Source organism: Panulirus ornatus, chromosome 73 (assembly GCF_036320965.1).
Source record: "Panulirus ornatus isolate Po-2019 chromosome 73, ASM3632096v1, whole genome shotgun sequence".
NCBI classification, from domain to species: domain Eukaryota; kingdom Metazoa; phylum Arthropoda; class Malacostraca; order Decapoda; family Palinuridae; genus Panulirus; species Panulirus ornatus.
Window position 1 is genome coordinate 3,911,545 of NC_092296.1, and position 21,736 is coordinate 3,933,280.

The window sequence follows — 21,736 nt, forward strand, 5'->3', positions numbered from 1 at the left end:
ATTAAATATCATGAATTAATTTTCAATCAAATATTGTTGCTGGACTCGTAATCGTATTTCTCTGCAACAGCTGTATTTAGTTCATGAGAGTGTGATTAATGATAAAGTTTAACATAACTCAAAAAGTGCTCAGTTCTAGAAGATCCAGTGTGTTTCTACATACAACTCAAACTTTTCATAGTTGGCAAGCGCATAATTCGCTAGTGACTTGCTTGCTGAATTTTTTTTTTAGATATATCCACCATTTATTTCAGTTATGTTTGATATTTTTTATGTGGTGAATGACTTGGCCTCTGTGTATGTTCACACTCATACATTTCACCAGGAACCCACAGCCGTCCAAAGTGATATTGAGAACCATAACAATAATGTTTACTAGAAACATTGGAAATGTTATATTTTGCCAGTTTTCTCTCCTCTCTTATTTGGCTTGAATTAATGAAAAATCTCTGGAAGTAAGCCTATTTTGCCTGAGTTAGACTCTGGTCATAGACCAATGAACTTCTGCTGTACAAACTCCTGTTGAAAATTGTGAATTTTGTTTGTTCGTTCCGGGGAAAGAGTTCCATACAATGCATCCATTTCTCAACTATAATCATGCCATGATCTCAAGTGTACACATAATGTACACGTACACAACGTAGCCATTATGTCCCCCCAGTGTCAGTGACTGTAATGAGTCGCGTAACGTGACATAGTTTATCTGTACTGTGGCATGTGACTCAATGATGATATAAGCATATGACCTCCATTTATCTATGAGATATAAATATCTCCATTACAATCTCGACTTTGACCAGAAAGAGCATCGTGCTTTTAGGTTACTAGTAGTAAGTCTTACTCCAAGATTACATATTGTACTTGGATAAAGTGTGATTTATGCTTTTTGTAAGGAACAGAAATTATAGTTTATTCTTTCTCCAGGAGAAAATGCATTTAGATGCTAGAATTATGTTCAAAAAGATTTTAAAAGAAGCATTAGACGTTCTTGCTAGACGAACGTCAGTTCCTTGTATTTACATCAATCCGTAAATGTAAACAAATATGGCCGAGGTTGTGTGACAGATGTAACATATTGAAGTTCGTTAACCTTACTGTCTCGTTAAACAGAATTATCTACTGCTTGGAGCTTCTTCCAAGAACCCACAGGTGACATAATGCCTCCCAAGCGTAATGTATCAGCCGAGGATATGGACGAAGCCGATGATGATGAAGTTGTAAGTAAACAGCTGGATTGGATGTTTCTAATGAATCGTTAACACATTATTGAATGCTTTTGATGCTGTTAAAGCTGTTAAGGACTTAAAGATACAGTAATTTCACTCTAGATATTAATTGAAATTGAAAATAAACTTGAGCAGAGTAGATTGTTTTGATATCCGCGTGGGAAATATCGAAGGTCAGATTAACAGGAAAGGATATCTAGTGTTTATTCTAATGATATAACAAATTTGATTAATCAAACGATATGATGCCAATCATGTTTAGATTCAGTTGCACATCGTTACTATATGATTTATTGACTTTTATGTTGAACAGTTTATGCAGGAATGTTCCAAGTTAATCCTGGTACCATATTGGTTGAAGAATCTCATTTATATTTGCATAATTGTATTTCGTATACTTTGGGATCTGGAGAGTGTGGGTTGATTAATTTTGCTACATCAAAGTAAATTGCTGAATGGTATTTTACAAGACATAAACACTGGTAGTTACGTATGCACCACCATTAACTATGCACTTGGTCAAGTCAGTCACTCACATGTTCATTCTGTTTATTCTGATGGTTTTCCGCAAATGCAACATTGCTTAAGATCGTCACTTAATACGCTAGATATTATATGAAAATAATGTAAATGTTTCACCATAGACAGCGGTAAACTATTATTGTCTCTTTATTTGATTATGCTGATACAATTACACATTAATTCATAATTATTACAATTAGTACATACTCATGATTTATGCATATGCATAGAATAGTTACATACCGGGTAAAAAACTCGTAGGTCTGTAAGGCATAACAGGGTGGGTTCCTTTGGGAGCACAAACACAATGTTTTCTGCCATTAAAGTGTTTGGAGAATTGACGACATTGAGGAATTTTCCTGTAATTATTACAGATGCCTGTGATGTCAGGCATCTTTGAATACCGGGATGGCACACAACACATTTCAGTAAAGGACAGAAGGCATACTATACAGGTACTTCTACAGCCCAGTTGTATAAGGCTGTAGATGTATGGTTTGCCCTCTTGTGTCCTCTGTTGAAATGTAAGGTATGCCATCCAGGTATTCACAGATGCCTGACATCACAGGCATTTGTAATTACTATGGGAAAAATACTGTCAGGCCATTTGTTCTCCTTATGCTTTAATTGTTGAAAAATATGATGTTTGTGCTCCCAAGTGAATCCACCATGTTATGCTTAATGGAGCAATGATTTTTTTGCCAATTATGTAATATTTCATGTATATGCATAACTTATGTGAATGTATTAGTTATAATGATTATTGATTAATGTGTAATTATATCAGTGTAGTGAAGTAGTGTGACATTAATGGTCTACTATTGCATGTAGTGAAACATTTCCAGTACTTTATATATACATATATATATATATATATATATATATATATATATATATATATATATATATATTATTATATTTTATTTATATTATTTATTTTGCTTTGTCGCTGTCTCCCGCGTTTGCGAGGTAGCGCAAGGAAACAGACGAAAGAAATGGCCCAACCCACCCCCATACACAATGTATATACATACACGTCCACACACGCAAATATACATACCTATACATCTCAATGTACACATATGTATACACACACAGACACATACATATATACCCATGCACACAATTCACACTGTCTGCCTTTATTCATTCCCATCGCCACCTCGCCACACATGGAATACCATCCCCCTCCCCCCTCATGTGTGCGAGATAGCACTAGGAAAAGACAACAAAGGCCCCATTCGTTCACACTCAGTCTCTAGCTGTCATGCAATAATGCCCGAAACCACAGCTCCCTTTCCACATCCAGGCCCAACACAACTTTCCATGGTTTACCCCAGACGCTTCACATGCCCTGATATATATATATATATATCATATGATAGAGTTGATAGAGATGCTCTGTGGAAGGTATTAAGAATATATGGTGTGGGAGGCAAGTTGTTAGAAGCAGTGAAAAGTTTTTATCGAGGATGTAAGGCATGTGTACGTGTAGGAAGAGAGGAAAGTGATTGGTTCTCAGTGAATGTAGGTTTGCGGCAGGGGTGTGTGATGTCTCCATGGTTGTTTAATTTGTTTATGGATGGGGTTGTAAGGGAGGTAAATGCAAGAGTCCTGGAAAGAGGGGCAAGTATGAAGTCTGTTGGGGATGAGAGAGCTTGGGAAGTGAGTCAGTTGTTGTTCGCTGATGATACAGCGCTGGTGGCTGATTCATGTGAGAAACTGCAGAAGCTGGTGACTGAGTTTGGTAAAGTGTGTGGAAGAAGAAAGTTGAGAGTAAATGTGAATAAGAGCAAGGTTATTAGGTACAGTAGGGGTGAGGGTCAAGTCAATTGGGAGGTGAGTTTGAATGGAGAAAAACTGGAGGAAGTGAAGTGTTTTAGATATCTGGGAGTGGATCTGTCAGCGGATGGAACCATGGAAGCGGAAGTGGATCATAGGGTGGGGGAGGGGGCGAAAATTTTGGGAGCCTTGAAAAATGTGTGGAAGTCGAGAACATTATCTCGGAAAGCAAAAATGGGTATGTTTGAGGGAATAGTGGTTCCAACAATGTTGTATGGTTGCGAGGCGTGGGCTATGGATAGAGATGTGCGCAGGAGGATGGATGTGCTGGAAATGAGATGTTTGAGGACAATGTGTGGTGTGAGGTGGTTTGATCGAGTAAGTAACGTAAGGGTAAGAGAGATATGTGGAAATAAAAAGAGCGTGGTTGAGAGAGCAGAAGAGGGTGTTTTGAAATGGTTTGGGCACATGGAGAGAATGAGTGAGGAGAGATTGACCAAGAGGATATATGTGTCGGAGGTGGAGGGAACGAGGAGAAGAGGGAGACCAAATTGGAGGTGGAAAGATGGAGTGAAAAAGATTTTGTGTGGTCGGGGCCTGAACATGCAGGAGGGTGAAAGGAGGGCAAGAAATAGAGTGAATTGGAGTCATATGGTATACAGGGGTTGACGTGCTGTCAGTGGATTGAAGCAAGGCATGTGAAGCGTCTGGGGTAAACCATGGAAAGCTGTGTAGGTATGTATATTTGCGTGTGTGGACGTGTGTATGTACATGTGTTGGGGGGGGGGGGTGGGGCCATTTCTTTCCTCTGTTTCCTTGCGCTACCTCGCAAACGCGGGAGACAGCGACAAAGTATAAAAAAAAAAAAAAAAAAAAAAAATATATATATATATATATATATATATATATATATATATATATATATATATATATATATATATATATATATATATATATTCCCTGCATGTTGTAGAAGGTGACTAAAAGGGAAGGGAGTGGGGGGCTGGAAATCCTCCCCTCACTTTTTTTTTTTTAATTTTCCAAAAGAAGGATATTCCCTCAAAGGCCCAGTCCTCTGTTCTTAACGCTGCCTCGCTAATGCAGGAAATGGCGAATAGTATGAAAGAAAAAGAAAAATATTTATGTATATGTATATGGGACAGTCTCAGCTGGTGTTGCATTTGTGGAAAACCTTTTGAAGAATAAACAGAATGATCAAGTGAGTGACGACTTGACCTGGTTAATGAAGGTGCCACATTTACTGCAGGTAAGGTGAGCTGTATATTTAGAAATTGGTAAGCTAAATTAGATCTCTTATTTTCAGGAAAAGTTGATCAGTAAAGATGATGATGTGGGTGATGATGAAGAAGACTTCTTCCTCAAGTAAGTGTTCATATTAAGAAAACCATGTGTTGTTGATTGGGGTGATTATGAGTTTTGTATTTAACTTGAATTCTGTTGGTTAATTTGTGAGTATGCTTAGGTTTTGCATGTAGTAGTATGGGTTTGGCAGGGTCCATTCAGATTATAGCTGAAGAGTTTAGATAATCTTTTCATCATTAGAACCAGCAACTCCATGATGATACTTGAACTAAAGGATAGCACCTATGAATAGTGAAATTGTATATTTATATTGGATTAAGCCTTTTTCTTTTGTACTGAGTTATTTGCTAGAACTATATCAAAATGTTGAACATGAACACCATTTTGACCTGTCCACTGTAAGAGTTGGATGAAATTAAGCAGGTATGACAGTTTTTCTGTAGAGTTTGTGTAAATACATCGGCATTACAATTTTTAGCACTGTATTTCCAAGGTGCTTCACTAAATACAAATTGATTTAAAAAACATCGTTATACAGGTAAACAATCCAAAATCCAAAATGCATGGAACCAGGGTCGTGCTGAATTTGTGGACTATCCAGCTAGGCATATATGAATAAGCCATTGATGTGAAATAATGCCAGTTTCGTTTAATAGTTCACATACATAATGTGCATGGAAATTGGAAGAGGGTAAAATTTTATCATACGCAGCTGATAAATGCCTATGCAAACCAGCCTTGATATAAGGAATGCTAGTGATAAGCAGTAATACTAGTTATATTCTGTATCATGTGCATGATGTGCATAAAGACTATGAAGGCAAAGTGATATGATTGTATACTAAGGGTACGAAAATTAGCAAAATTCCTGTATATAAGGGATTTCTCCAAGCAGTTGAAATTTTTACCTCAACATCACGGTTTTTGAATCGCCTGATTTTGCATCATCTACCTTTACTTTTAAAACTGCTGCTTATAGTGATGCTTTAGTTAATTCATCGCTTTCTGATTTATATATGACATGATTAGATAGACTTAGGTTTTCAAGAAAGGTCAGAACTCTCTGTACACAGAAAAACTTTGCAGTCAATACAGAAGTGGCAGTTTTTCAGTTGGATTTATTACTTGAGACACTCAAACAGGTACTAAAGTTATAATATTGATAAAATGATGTTATCTCAGTGAGTATTTTAAGAGCTAGGAATAAGTTACGTACTTCATGAAATTTCTCTTGTACCTCAGTTCTTTAATACTGAAATACAAAGTATTTCTATATAATTCCAGAGGACCTTCTAGTAAAAAGACTGTACGGTTTGCCTCCGATAAGTTAAAGGAGTAAGTATTTTATTGATCTTTTATATGTTTTATTGACCTATTTTAATGGAGATGTTTTGAATATAAATGTGTTGTAGTAGATCAGCAAATGATTATTTTTCAGACCAGAAAAATAAGATGTGACTTAGACAAGACTCCACATTTAGATAATCTAATATCCAAATGTAGGGCTTTTCACCACTGACTACATCTCAGTGAATATAAAAATTAGCATATTTAAGTTTGCTTTACAAGTAAGTCTTCAGTTTTCATATGTAAAAAATAATGCTTTTGTAACAATAATCTTCATGCTTCACTGGTCAAATCTGAAATGGGAGCAAGATCATGCACTTTTATTTTCATGCTGTAGAAATGAACTTTGTAAACTTTTAAGTGGTATTTGCCTTGAAATGTGAATGAAAAAGCAAGGAGAATAAGAGTCAAGAAGTTAAAGAATGAGTTGGTGGATGAAAGAGAATTTGGAGGAAGAAACATAATCTTTTCCAAAAATAATAATGATAAGGGGGCATACACTGTGAAGTATAATGTTGAAAAATGAATAGATAGATAAGCAGTGCTTGTGAATAAATTGAATAAAAAGAAAGCAAATAGGGATCTCATGAACAGGTTGAATAGAAATTCAGTAAAAAGTAATTAACAGCTTTAGAAGGAGATGAATTAGCACAAACAGCTTTGTGAATAGAAAGAGTATTAGACAAGTCTGGAAGACTGCATATGACAATGGATGATATTTGTAAGATGTGGAGAGAGTATTTTAAGAAAATGATTGGAGGTTATTGTCTCATGTATCGGTGCAGTAGGATTAGATTTAAGGAAAATGTGTTATATGTATAGGATAGAAGAAAATATTATAGAGGAGGAGGTGAAGAGAGCAGTAATGCACCAGAAAATACAAGCGGGGGAATATGTATGGAGTGGGAAATAAGGTGTTGACAAATGACAAGAAGTGAAGTAGTATTTGAAGGTTAACCAGTGGTTGATCAGATGGAAATCGGTCATTGAAGCATGGAAAAGTACTCATATCCCTGATAATAGGACAAAGGAGGTGAGACTTGTTTTATTATGTATATATTAAATGGGGTACAAATGATTGAAAGAATTACATTGGAATTAGTCCTGTTAATATAAACCTTTGGTTGTATTATAATGACCATTAAAAGATTATTAAACCTATTGCATCTCTAGAATAGATTTTGTTAAGGGAAAAGGCTGTTTAAACTAGCTTGTTTTTTATTTGGGCTACTAATGGAGAAAGTTTTTTAGAAGAAAGAAAATATACAGCACTAATGAATTTAGGAAAGGCATATGGAAGTGTTTCAGAGGGAGGTGGATAGTTTGAGCAGAACAAATGAACAAATGGGATCAACAGTGAAGGGAGTAAATAGGGCATTGGTTACAGGCAAAGCAGAGGTGAAAAAGATAAAGAAATCTTAGCTGTAAGATTCTTAACATTCTCACCTTCATTAGCATCTGAACTGTGTATTGATACTCTACAACAGTGTAAGAGTGCAGATAGCTGAAGTTACTGATGTGATGCGTGACAATGTCGGGAGGCTACTGGAAAGAGGTGATCAACTGGATAACTTACAAGACAGATCAGAAGGTTTGGCTACCACATCTGACCAGTTCCGAAGCTCTGCCACTCGTCTTAGACGCAATATGTGGTGGCAGAATACGCGTGCAAAGCTCTGCATTGGTGGTGTAGTTGCAGTCATCTTGCTTGTGATATTCAGTGAGTATAATTTTTGTTTGTGTGAAATGAAGTTCAGTGTGGATGTAAAGAGTTGATTGCCAAGCACATTGAAGTGAGATTATATTAGAAATATTTCTTTGTGCAGATGTTTTTGCTCAGCAACCAGTGACTGTTTTGAGAGCCTTGGTTTGTGTGGTTTGTAGTTTTATCATGTTTGCTTTTGATGTGGTGGATGACCAGGCAGGTGAGGTATAGTCTAGGGTAGAGCAGATGAACTGCATGTAGTGGATAGTACAGGACTTTTTGTTGTCCAAGATTGGCTCCAGTGGGTATTCTGAGGGCATTTAGTGTGTTTTATCCTGTGTGATGATGTTTTTGGTGTGAGGAATAAATCTCATGTATATGTCATGTGTAATGGTTGTAGTTGTTTAGAATGGAGATGGCTTATCATTCAGGGTTATTGATGGGTACAGACTGGATTTGTCTCTGTTTGGAGTTGAAAGAGTGATTATGGATTTCTTTAGGATGCAGACAACTGTTTTGAGTGAGCCAATGCCTAATTGTGTGATGTGACATCACTTGTTATTCAAGTAGTGTCATCAGGTCATCAGGGGTCTGCAGGAGGTGAGGGGAAGTCATCTAGATTTTGAAGAGGGTTGTTGAAAGAACTGCTTCCTGGGTTACCTAGTTGTGGAGTGTGAGGATATTGGAAGTGAAGCCTTTGTGAATGATTCTAGCTTAATAGCCAACTGTGAAGCTGGTTTACCACTTTTATCATTTTTGTGGAGGCTGGTGTCAAGTATCTTTTGTGTGAGGATTTCAGTTGCATGTCAAATGCTTAATTAGTGTGTAGTGGGATTGTGGTTGGTTGAAGACATCCAGGCTATGTTGGGTGTGTGTGGTGGGTAGTAGTAGAGGGATTGGGTCTAAGGCCATACTGTTTGAGCAAGATTGGAACATTATGCTTGGCTCTGTTGTAGATCACTTTTTTTAGGAATTTGGTATTGGAGGGTTTCAAGGTAGGTATCATGTTGAAAAGTTCCTGATGTTTGGGATTTAGTTGCATAGCCTGGAGTGTTTGAAGATATCTGCAAGCTCTTAGACTGCAATTGTGCCTTAGCATTGTATGTAGAAATTGATATCTGGGAGTTCTTAGCCTGCAATTGGGCCTTAGCTTTGTATGTAGAAATTTGATATGTTGTTAGGGTCAGTTGCTGGGCATTCTTTAAGGTTTTAATTGCATTTTGAATGTCAGTGGGAATGAAGGGTGGGTCAGCAGTTATTTTGAGGTGGGTTTTGAGTACTCTGTTTAGGGGTGTAGTTGGTATGTGGCTAAATTTTTAGGAGTGTTTCAAAGTATATTTGCATTTTCATTGAAAGAGGTGATTTTTTTCTTAAGATTAGTCAGACAGTGCATAGAGAACTTTATCTCTGTAAGAGAACATTGATAAATATTGGTATTTGTAGTTGCCATGTACATTTGCAGTTTGATCTCAGAGTACAATAGATCATATACACTATTGCTTGCCATTATATTTTGTAATTAGTGACCAAATAAAGCTGTAGATCTACATGAGAAGGAAGCATTCCTTTAGGTTAATGAAGTCCCACATTAGATTCGGCATATAACTAAGTAGAAGTTTGAATAGCTTTCTGTTATTTCACTAGATCTTGATGGTGTAATAATCCCAACTAATGTTTTAAGGTATATGCTTTCTAATGATTGTAGTAGACAAGTGCATGTCCAAAAAATGTGTGGAGTTAATTCTTTTAGTTAAGAAAACCTCTCTAACCACAGCTGTTGTTTTTTTAAATACACTGTACTGAGCTATTGATATTTAATATTTTATTGATTTCTCTTAACAGTTCCGGTGATAATCAAAATGAATTCATAGGCATCCAACTCATCAGGTGCATCTGAAAACTGTAAAAGAATCCTAGTCATTTGTACCACAGACCATATTTTAGAACAACATGAACATATTTTATCTTTAGTTTTAATTGGGATACATCACCTGGCCCCTCTATCCAAAATGGGAAATATGCAATAGTTTAAAGAGAACTTTCTTTATGGCCCTAGTTCTCTCACCAATGGTTTAATGTCATAGTTACAACCATTATGCAGCTCTGCTTGATGGTCTGTTACTCATTGTTAATCTTCTGTTACTGAAATGATTATTTCCAGTTTTAAGTAATTTCTTTCATATTCTTCACACGTGTACTTATCTTCACTATTTCATGAACTGGAACTGTTCCCCCTTTTTTCACATGTAGTAGATTTCTTATAAAGCAGTTGGAAAGCAACTACTACACATTTTACAACACTTGATACAATATGCAAAGTACATCACAAAATTTTGTTACTGCTGGGTCTCTGACACTAATATTTGGATGTACAGTGAACAAAATATTTGGAAAATCTAGAGGATACTTAAATAATTATTAGAAATATCAGTTTGATTTTAAAATATCAAATATATTTTTATATTTTACTTTTTTAGGTATGTCAGATATAGAAAAATTGTCAAAGGAATGATTGATTTATCAAATTTAATACGTTTCTTGATACAGTTGTGTTCTGTGGTTTTGTCACAACAAGATTAATGCCTTAATAGAGCATGAAAGCTGTATGCTGTTTAATACAGTAGAACCTCATTAGTTTGCATCCATTTGCAGTAAGGCCATTTCAGATTACCATGTTTTGTGATTTTTTTTGTATGTTATATACCTTTTTGCTTTTTCAGTGCAGATTTTCAATGAAGTTAGTAAATTCCTATCAGTTTTGGAAATAAGAATATTTAGCTTATACTGATGAAAAAATGATAATCAAAAGCAGAAAATAAAAGATAAAGTACAGTATATCAGAAACTCAGCTTGAACTGCAGTATCCCTCTTTTACCTTGAATGTATGAATATTTCTGAAATGGCTTCAAATATTAAAAAGAATACCAAGATTGCATTAATCAAAGAAGAGTGCAAACTAGAGAGTTTCTTCTTTACTATGTAATTGTAAGAGGTGAATATAATGATGTATTTGTGGTAATACCCTTCCATTTGTTGAAATAACCAAGGTAATGAAACCCTTGTATTTGTATGCATAAGCTAAGGCATACTGGTTAAACAAAAAGCCTTAATACTATGATAAAGAACATAGCTAAGGTTGAGTTTATTCTCAGTAAACTTTGATATCTATATGTATACCCATAGTCAAACTTATCATGGGTTAATTCCAGGATACATAATTGAAGTTTGCTAGGAATAACAATATTACTAGTATGTCTTCTGTGTTTATATATGTAGAATAGATTAACTGGTGATTGCTTTCCTTTTACCTTCACACCCAAATGTGAAATTAGAGCAATAGTTTAACAAAGAAAAGATCACGTATTTTATTCTTTACTCTGGTATTTTTTGATATCAATATCTGAGCTTCTCCATTAGTTATGCAGAAATATCTTTTGATATGGTCTCTGACATGATGTATTTGATTAGAAACTGCATTTATTAGTGAATCTACAGACATTCACAACAAATTTATATTTCATTATTGTATGTAGGTTTTTATTTTTTACATGGAAACAAATGTATAACAGTAACAACACACTAACATTTGATCAGGCTTAATCTAATCATTGACTACAAAGGTAACCAGTTTGTACTTAAGGCATCTACTTCACTACTGTTGTAATATTAGTATGTACTGTATATAGTTTATCTATGTCAAGGAAACTTTAATGTATTTGTTGTTTTAAAGTCTTTATGGTTAGTTTATCAAAGAGAAATACTGTATTCAATATAAAGAATATATAATTTTCTATATACAAATCTAGATAGATTAATATTTGTTTGCAGCAGATATTTATCACAACATTTGCTTTTACAAAATCATTTGTAATCTTTCTCTAGTGTACATTCTACACATAGACACTAAATTTCATTAGAAAAGTTTTAGGTATAGGTTCCTTCATTGTCAGACTAAATTTCATTAGAAAAGTTTCAGTAATAGGTTCCTTCATTGTCAAGAGTTTTAAACATGGTTTAGATGACTCACTGGTGTGTTCTCTTAAGTAATGGTAAATGATTTTTTGTTTTTAAGTCACTACACAAGCGTGGCAGTTTCACTTTAAGGAAGTGTTTCAAAGACTGCAGCTACTATAGCCATAGCAGCTTTACTTTAAGAAAGTGTTTCAAGGACTGTAGTTAACTCTGCAGTAAGAAAATAGAGCCTGCTGCTAATATTTTCTAGGAATCCCTCTTAACAGGTATAATTATTGCCCCATCTCAGGTTGACATGACCTTATGTTGTTCACTATCCATATGTAGGAAGATATGTAACCATGAAAATATTTTGTATTCTGTGTTTAGAAAGATATTCATGCTATCCTGAGTAATACAGTGTTTGATGTAATTAATGGTTGATTTACATAGATTAGAGCATTGAATTTTACCAAATGTGAATGGGGAAATCAGTGATGAAATACAGTTTTTCGATAAAGGATGTTAGGTGTGCTGAACATTACAGAGGATTTCGTTTTTATACCCCTGAAATCTTGCATTTTAAAGCTCAAAGAACAGTGATTTATATATGAATAGATTCATCTCTCTTAAATTAACTGTTGCAGTAATCCCAATTTTAGTGTATGTAGATTTTATGAGCAAAGGTATAAAAATTTACTGAACAAAAAACAAAATCTCTTTAAAGTTTTCATTTTTCTATGAGAATTAAATCTGCAAGCAGTTTATAAGCTGAAAATCTTACATTCATATAGAATTATTTTGGCAAAGGTGCAATTCTGATTTAAGGCATTCATATGTATACCTCTTCTGTGCTGAATTCTTTATTGTTTATTTACTTAGTGTAACCCTAATTTGGTATTGATTGGGTTTCAAAATACTATACATTCATCAGCTTTTGTATGAATTGTTTGAATCAAATACTCTTCCATTTTACCCTTTTATATAGATTATGAGAGTTGCACAAAATTCCTTTTTAACATAAGCTTTATGCCAGCAGTAAATTAGCGCACTTGAATTGCAGTTAAACTTTAACCATTTCATTCTCAGTAATGATTTAGATTTCATTAAAAACTTTATAATTTAAGCTTATCTGAAGAAGTGTATGCAGGTTGTGAGTATCTTTACATCATTTCATTTATGGCTTTTAGCATAAAGAAAACTAAGTAATTTTTGTAAGTGTTCTTTTATTTTACAAAGCAGGTAGAATATAAAAAATCCAAACTGTAAACTCTCAGAGTCAGGCACATTCATGTTAGAGTATGGGTTTTGCTGTTACTGTTGACTTTGCTCTCTGCCTGAATGATGGCAGTGAATGTATGTATATATTATACTTAAACAACATTTACCATTTGCATTAGGTAAACAGTGTACTCTGTTAAGGTTATGATATGTTCAGATCATAGTCTATGACTCTTCTTTCTGAAATCCAAAAAATTCCAGAGTCTGCACATTGCTTGTTCCCAAGGATTATGAACTTTTTATGTTCTACCTGTTTTACACATGAACTGCAAATGTACCTTGATTATCTTTCTGTAGATGCTTTGGTGTTATAGCAAGACTGTTTCTCTATTGTATATAGAAATACTTTCGTAACTACTCTGAATATCAAGTTTCTTTGCTTACTGCCCTGGTTAGGTTTCAGTTATAGCAATCATTATGTGTATATACTACTATTTGAAATGCCTGTGCATATTTTAGGAAAATTATGTTGCAGGTACTGTGTAATGTAACTGACATCAGAGGAGGTACTTATTTGATTAGGTAGACCTAGGATCCCTTTTCTGGGGCTCCTGCAGCTCTAAAGTTGCACCTCAGGCAGGAGCATACTGTGGTGGGCTTCTTTGGAGCAGAAAAATGTTTCTCATGTAAAATGAAATTAGCAGTTGCAGTAATCCCAATTTTATTTTATGTAGATTTTATGAACAAAGGGCTAAAAGTTTCTACTGTCTGTTGATGATTATATAGTCTACTCAGAGGTGACTAACTTCTTGAGGTGTTACCATATGCAGGTGGAATCTAAGAACACATCATCTGTACAGTCACCTGTTCATGATGCTAATGTGGGAAATGGCAAATATGTGAAACACCTGGGGGTAAACCTTTGATACCATCCTTTGGATTTGGCCAGCCTCCTGAATGCTGTAGGAGTATCATAAAGATAGAGGAAAATCCTGGGGCTGGGAGTAGGTAAGTATGTACCTACTTCCTGCACTAGGAGTCCATTCAATCTCTATATAAGGCTCACTGTGCTCTGGGAGACAGCCCCATTCACTGGCCAGGATCACAGGTTGTGTGTAGTAGTTGCAGTGTACACCTGAAGTATTCTTAGGATAAATTGAAACATTGTTTTCCAGTATTGCAGGAATGGGTGATGTTTAGTGCACAGATGGGAAGATGTAACCTATGTTTGTCTGGGTAGTATGGTATGGCTTCCAATGGGTTTATGTGTGATCAACTGAATTTTAAGACTGTTTATGTCTGATGGTGTGGATTTTAAGACTGAGTTGGGAGGGCAGTGAGTATATGTTTCGTTAGTGCTATGGTTGTTTTGGGTGGGGGAATCTGTAAGCAGAGGTTGCTGAAGTGTGAGGCAGAGGTAAGGTTTTTATATCTAATTAGAAAATGGTGAATAATTATGAAGTGGTTTGGGTGCAAGAAGTGTAGTGCCAATTGAATGCTAAACATGCTGAGATGGGATTGTTTCATTGAGTATGTGTGAAGTGTTTGTGGTTTCTAGGCAGCCGGTGATTGCTCCAAGTGCTTAGTTTTTTATTTTCCCAGACTTGTTTGTTTTCTGTTTAGTAAGGTAGTGCCTGGAACAGACAAATGGCCTCATGTACTCACATTAACTCTCTAGATGTCATGTACAGTGCACTGAATCAGAGCCCTCCTATTCACATCCAAGACCTCACTGGTTCTTCACAATTGCTGCATATGCCCTAGTTCAGCTGATTGACAGCCCCATATATACCTTATTGCTCTGTATCATGCATTTTTCACACCCTCTTGCATGTCCAGGCCCCAATCACTCAAAGCATTTTTCACTTAATCCTTCCATCTCATCCTCAGTCTCCCCCATACTTCCTCTTGTTCCCTTCACTTCTGACACATATACCCTCTTAGTTATCCTCTCCCCACTCATCTCCATATGTCATAATCATTTGAGCCCACCCTCTTCTGCTCTCAGTCATGCTGTTCATGCTAACCTCACTTCTCTTACCCTGTGTGTTTATATGCACCAGACTTCACCTGCTTGTGGTTATGCCATGAGTGATACATCACACTTCACCCATGGTAAAGATGTATCACTGGAGAATAGTCACATTGGAGAACTTCTCACCCCAGTGAATTTAGTCTTTTTCCTGATATCAGGTGAATGGCAGCCTTGAAGCTGTAGGAGCCCTGAGAGAGGGGGGGTCCTAGGATTATGTAATAATGACCTTATAATCACATCACCCTAACACTATGCAAGCAACAACAGACATGCAACATTACATCACACAATTGGAACAGAGGCTTACCCACAACAGAATATCTGCATCTCCACAAACGTCTTAGGTCAACTTTTTAAGTGCAGAGATATGAATCTGAGCTGCACCCTCCTGTCATTTTGAATAAACAGTAACTCCCAGTTAACAAAACTCCAACTGTTCTGGGCATCACACATGACCTTCGCTTCCAATATCACAAACACCAACATGAAAGCAACAAATAAAGTAAATACGCTCAGAGCACTTACTGGTACCAGATGTGGAAATGAAAAAGAATCCTTTTGTTTACTCTGCTGTACAGATAATTAATTTACTTTATCCGACCTCATGCATCCCCTATTTGGTTGTCCATCCTCCTAAAAGCAAATACAACAGAGCTGCAAACCACACAGAATATAGCCCTCAGAACAAACACTTGCTACCTAGCAACCACAAGCACTCTACACTTACACAGAGACAATATAATCCAACAACATGCTTGGCACTCCTTTCTTTGTGACAGTACTAGACCCCTCACATCCATCAGCCCCCAAGCAGAAGTAAAAGCTTACCCTTACTCACACTTTAGTAACCTATGTTCACAGATCCTCCCTCCTCCAACAAATATAACTGACAAAACATATACACATCAAAATGAAATGTCAAGCACCAAATAGTTGCCCTCCCAACTGGTCTGAAATCACTTTCCCTCAGGCATATATGAGTTACACTTTCCTGTCCATGCTCCAAACATTACCCATCCCTACAACACTACAAACACTGATTAAACATATCTCAATACTCTTCATGCCCACAATGCAACTGCCACTATGAAGACACGGCACACTATCTGTTCAGTTGCCCTGTATTTTTCCCCACAAAGACACGTGGGTTTCCTGAGAACTCTGTGGGAGCCCCATAAAAGACTGAATGGACTCTGGGACAGGAGGTTTGCATGTGTCAATGTTTTCCTGAAATATGTTGGTATGGTGTGCAGTGAAGGTTTAGTAGCAGCTTTACAACATGAACCAAATTTAAATCATTCTTCTTCCTAATTCTGTGATTTGTGTGGTATGTATTTGAAAGTAATAAAGAAAAAAAAATGGAAAGAGTATCCTTGTCCTGAGAATCTGATTACTTTAGGATAGCAAGTCTTCCCCAGAGATCACAAATTACACCATGATTCTTTCTTAAAAAGAGGTCTTGGGGTAATTATAAGTAAGAAATACCTTTTCCTAAAGGCTTAAAGCTTCAGGGCAACTACAATCAGCAGAAGGGACAGGATGGACTCCTTTGAAGCAAGTTCATTAATGAGACCATACTCTGTCTCTTCAACTGATGATGATACAGCCTTACCATAAGTGACTTTTCACTTATATATATATATCTCCCTGAGGATAGGAGATACAGAACACTTCCCACATATTCCCAGTGTCTTAGAAGGTGACTAAAAGGGGTCAGCATCAAAAAACCTTCTCTCAAGGAAGTGGTCTTGTGAAGCACTGGCTTACTTATTCATACAGGAGAGAAGCCACACACTTTTCACATGAATATTTACAGTACCAAAATGCCTTCTCACAGAAGAATGATTTAGTGAGGCATATGAATACTCATACAAGAAAGAAGCCACATCATTGTTATACAATGCCAGAACTTTACCATGGAGAATTATTTGATAAAGCTAATGAATGTTCATACAAGAGAGAAGCCACATATATGTTCACAGAAATCCTTCTCCCAGAGAAGTACTGTAGTGAATCACATTACAATAGAAGATACAAGAAGTGTAAGTAGAACACAGAAGAAATGATTAGATAGATTGAGAGAAGTGATTGGGGCTTGGTATATTTCATGTGAAGATACCAAAGGAGTTGATTAGGGGCTGGATGCAGTGGAAGCGTTTTGTGTATGGAGCTGATGTGAATGGAGAAGTTGGTTTCACTTGAGTTGACATAGTGAATAAGGAGAAAAAGTAAGGTATCCCAAGAGTGGATATTCATGTTTCATATATGGTAAGATTTTGGTTAACACAAAAAACCATGAGTTCCCTGGTAAACCAAGGCTACCCTATCATCGAAGACAGCCAGAGAAACTGGATGAAACTCCTGAGAGCACCCACTGGTATGGATTGCCCACTAACTACAGTGAAGCAGGGAATACATAAAAATTAATATCACATGTAATTTACACTTATGTTTACATTTACATTTAAATTTACACTTCAAGAACAGAATTCAAACAATACATAATTAATGTTTATCTGCAATGACAATGAGGAGTGTATCAAAATCCTCCTAGCTTACAGGAAAAAGAATATCTAAGCTTACATCAGTTTTTGAGACTTCTTCAGGGTTAACAACAAAAGAACAGCACATAGTTATATTTAAAAATCTTAGCAAGCAAGAAGGCTCCTTGTCTGACCCACCAATACCTAAAGAACAAGGTTTTACACCTGACCCACTAATATCTGAAGAAACCCTGCCTCTGTCCTAAACTTACATGTGAAGTTAGATGCATGAAATAAAACATTTAAGACTGGGAAACAAATTTTATAGTTTAAAGGTGAATGTATTGGAGAGTGTTACGAGGAACCTTCTAAAAAAAAAAAGGGAATGCAAATTTGGAACGATATAGCCTCTGAAGTGTTACAGTTAGTGTTACTGACTACTAAATCACTGGCACACAGCTCAGCTGTTCATCTTTCCTCTGTTTGGAAGATAAATGGGCAGCACCAACTTCAGTTGGAGTAAAGCACCACAGCTGTGACAGGCCTAGCTTGAAACCAGCTCAAGTTTACTCAAAGGTATCCATGTTCAGGGAAACGGCCCTCATTGTTGGGCCTATGAGCCTACTTGGGGTTGGTAATTTACTTTCTTCACTTCATAGCCTCTAATCAAAACTTACCTTTTTGCTCTAAAACTCATTTTACATATGTGAGCAATTCAAGCTGGATCAAAATGAACAGCAAATTGAGTTTACTTTCCAATACATGAGTTTTCTTCCCTATCTTATTGACTGTCAGCGAGTCTAATCAAAAACTTACAGGTCATGATTAAATCACTTTAGATTTTCTCAATATAAATAATTTGATCATGTTTTATACAGCCTGCCATCTTTTATAACACTCTCTGAAACTCTAGTTTCCTCAACAATGCAAGCAATTTCCTCTTTCAATTTCTGTGTTCCATAAGGATTTCAGTTGTCATCCAAGAACCCATTTTGCTCCATTTCTCTATGTCTTCTATAATGGTCAGCTAGAGTATTTTTGTGTGATGCTATAATAAGATATATAATTTACAAGGGGCAACTTGTTGTCAAAGGGCAGAACCAAGGCATATGAAGCATCCAGGGTAAACCACAGAAAGGTATGTGAGGCCTGGTTGTGGATTGGGGCTGTGGTTTTTGTGCATTACAAATAATAGCTACAGAATGGATGAGAGCAAATAAGGCCTTTTCTTCATCTGTTCCTAGTGTTACTTCACTAACAAGGGAGCCACTGAAACAAACTTTGTATGCAACCAGAATATAACATTAGCTGTATTTCAGTGCTTCTTTTATAAGTTGCATTACCAGGTTGTTTTAAGACAACTGTGCACATACAATGCATCACAAATGTAAGATATTTTAATCTAAAATAAAAAAAAAAATATAAAATCAGTATTATTCCAATTAGTGTCCTCCTAAATCACAGACAACCAGTCCTCATCATCTTCATCACTAAAGAGGGGAGGCTGACAGGGTTGTGGAGACAATACCTGTAAATTAAGGTCATTAATTAACTTCTGAACACAGATTTTCTTAAGATCATCAGGGATAACTTTATAAATTCTTAAAACTTGTCTGTAAACTTTAAGCAAAAGGAAAATATACTAATCATTTCCTGAACATGAAAAATAATTACATAAGTGCTTTTGACATTTATAAATTCAATCTAAGTGTTAAATGATTTCAACTTTAGTGGTATACTGAACCTATCTATATAACTTGATATTTTCTTTCTAGGTAATTCCTTTAGCTAATTGAAAAGTTTTTAGTGAGGAACAGACAGGTATTGCTATAGTGAAACTCTCTAAAGTGTAATCTTATTTAAGACCCTCTCAAGAAGGTACATGTAAAGAGAAATTTGTTTACAAAAAGAACAAGAATAGTACAAGAATACTTACAGAAAAGATTTGGAATCTCTGAATCAGATCTCATACTATGGAATACTATGAACTGATTTAATAAAATGAAGTTTACTTACCAATAAGAAATCTGCAATACCTAAATGAATTTCTGTACCAAGAATAGTACTTTAAAGCGGAAATATAGTACTCTTTCTTTTCTGTCTATCAAATTTTATACCATGCAGAGTACCTTAAACCTTGAAACATAGTACTCTTTATTTTTCCTTAATCTCTGTCATTATCACTCCATTTGCAGGCACCTGCAGCCTGTAAAAATATTCAATCATGTCTTCAACCCATGCCCAGTGTCCTAAAGTGAAATGTGAGCTTCAACATTTCTCATGTTTCATATTAGAGATGCTTCTGCTTGAGGACCAGAAAAATCTCTGTAGAAGTGAAATAACACACTTTCCTTCTAAGAAGATGTCCTTTACATTATGAAGAAGAGCTCTTTAGAGATTCTATGAGGAAATGAAAGCAGAGTAGGTTTCATGGAAAGGGAAGAACTTCATGGACTGGTATGCTTTGTCCCTGATGCCAGGGACTTTATGGAGTGATCAAACCATGAAAGGGAACAAAAGATCTATTAGAAGAAGGGTTGTAGGTTTCCATCCTAGCCAAGATAACGTCTGTTGGATTGTCAGCAAAGCTAATGGCACCCCAGCCAGCAAAGCAATACCAATCCAAGGGAAAGTCCAACCAAAAGTCGAGTAGGAATGATTACTGAGCTCTCTCATGATGCTACAGCTTGTAATATGATGGGACAGGGAGAGTGAGCATGCCCAACTAGAAGTGTCAGAGTATATGTAAAGTGGGAGGGTTAGAAAAAAAAAGTTGCATGTCAGTAGAGTTGCCATGACACTTGGGAAGTCATGCTGGGTGCTTAATTATTCATTCCTTGGGAAGTCATGCTGGGTGCTTTATTATTCATTCCAGTTTATTACAAAAGGAAAAGGAAAGGGCCTCACCTCTACTGGGATCATCTAGTGTAGAGCCTAACTAATCCTTGTGGTGTACATTAAAATCTCCTGCATATAGGTTTTTAGCAAGGATGTGAGAAGAGAGCAATGCTTTATGGCAAAAGTCAGAAGTCAAAAAGGTGTACATGCTCGGAGGAATTGGGGAATATACTATTTTTCATATCATTCTATAACCCCAAGACCCCTTCTCTAAGGGTTCTTGCAGCTTCATGGCTGTGCTACAATCAGTGGCTGGGAAAGGATGAACTCTGAAGTTAGAAGTTCTAAGACAAGCTTGTACTCCAAAGATACAACATACTGAGGGTAATTTTTCACTCGCAGCACAACCACAAGCAGGTAGAGTCTGGTTATGCCGATATATGTAAAACTGAAACTGTCATAGAGGGTAAAGAAATCTTAATCTAGACTGCTTCAAGACTGAGAGACTCAAGATCCACAAAGTAAGTACAACACCAGCCGAGAGGAAGAAATGAAGGAAACCTTTCTGCCCTTTTCTACTGGCAGCACCATTACAATTCAGTGCTGAGGAACTGAGCAATTGTTCATGAATTTTCTTTTGAATAAAGACTGAGAAAAACAAGAATAGGCAAGTGTGTGTTTTCTGTTGTCATGTGTTTCATATAAAATGGAGAGAGTGTGAGACTGTGGTATTAATGATAGTAACCCACACATAGTTAACACAAGGGAAAATTACGTATAGTCTTTTGCATTAATGGTGGAGCCACTATATTGTAGTTTTACAAGTTTTTCCTCATCATCTTTGACCCAAATCAAACCTAGACTCAAGTCTTGGACAGGTTCTGGTCTGCCATTGGGATTGGGGAGGGTACAGTGAAATTCAGTCAGTCACTGAGAGGGCTGAAATTTGGCAAGTCATTAATGGGGACAATGAAATTAAGTGAGTCACAAACGGGCATAACTGGAACCCAAAGAAAAATTAAACAACAAATTTATCATGAAGCATCAACTTAGCACCAAGCTAGAACTAAGACAAAAATTATGCAGATCAATGATTAGAAAAGCGAATGAAAAGACATGAACAAACAAAACAAAAAATAAAACACAAGGATACCATACTTTGATATCGAGCCCAGAATAAAAGAAAACAGAAGTGCATCGGATTTATCAAACCCACATGTCTATACTACCCCTCCACCACTGTTCACCTAAAAGAAAATCCATGATTTCCCACAGCTGTAGCAAGGTTTCCAGAAATAGAGAC

At 36.2% G+C, this 21,736-nt stretch overlaps 2 protein-coding genes across 8 annotated transcripts in view; one reads left to right on the forward strand and one right to left on the reverse strand.

The window, feature by feature from the left end:
• The first annotated feature begins 1,020 nt into the window (after positions 1 to 1,020).
• On the forward strand, positions 1,021 to 16,477 carry LOC139748370 (vesicle-associated membrane protein 4-like). Its single transcript, XM_071661476.1, has 5 exons — positions 1,021 to 1,217; positions 4,855 to 4,913; positions 6,138 to 6,188; positions 7,688 to 7,920; positions 9,748 to 16,477. The coding sequence occupies exons 1-5, from the start codon at positions 1,158 to 1,160 to the stop codon at positions 9,774 to 9,776; spliced, it is 432 nt and encodes a 143-aa protein (XP_071517577.1). The 5' UTR covers positions 1,021 to 1,157; the 3' UTR covers positions 9,777 to 16,477.
• Positions 13,782 to 21,736, reverse strand: part of LOC139748366 (FK506-binding protein 15-like) — a 35,523-nt gene continuing 27,568 nt past the window's right edge. For all 7 annotated transcript variants that reach the window (XM_071661464.1, XM_071661466.1, XM_071661465.1 and 4 more), the window contains exon 18: positions 13,782 to 19,123. In XM_071661464.1, the coding sequence (XP_071517565.1) occupies positions 19,049 to 19,123 (75 nt within the window). In that variant the 3' untranslated portion in view covers positions 13,782 to 19,048. The remainder of the gene's footprint in view (positions 19,124 to 21,736) is intronic.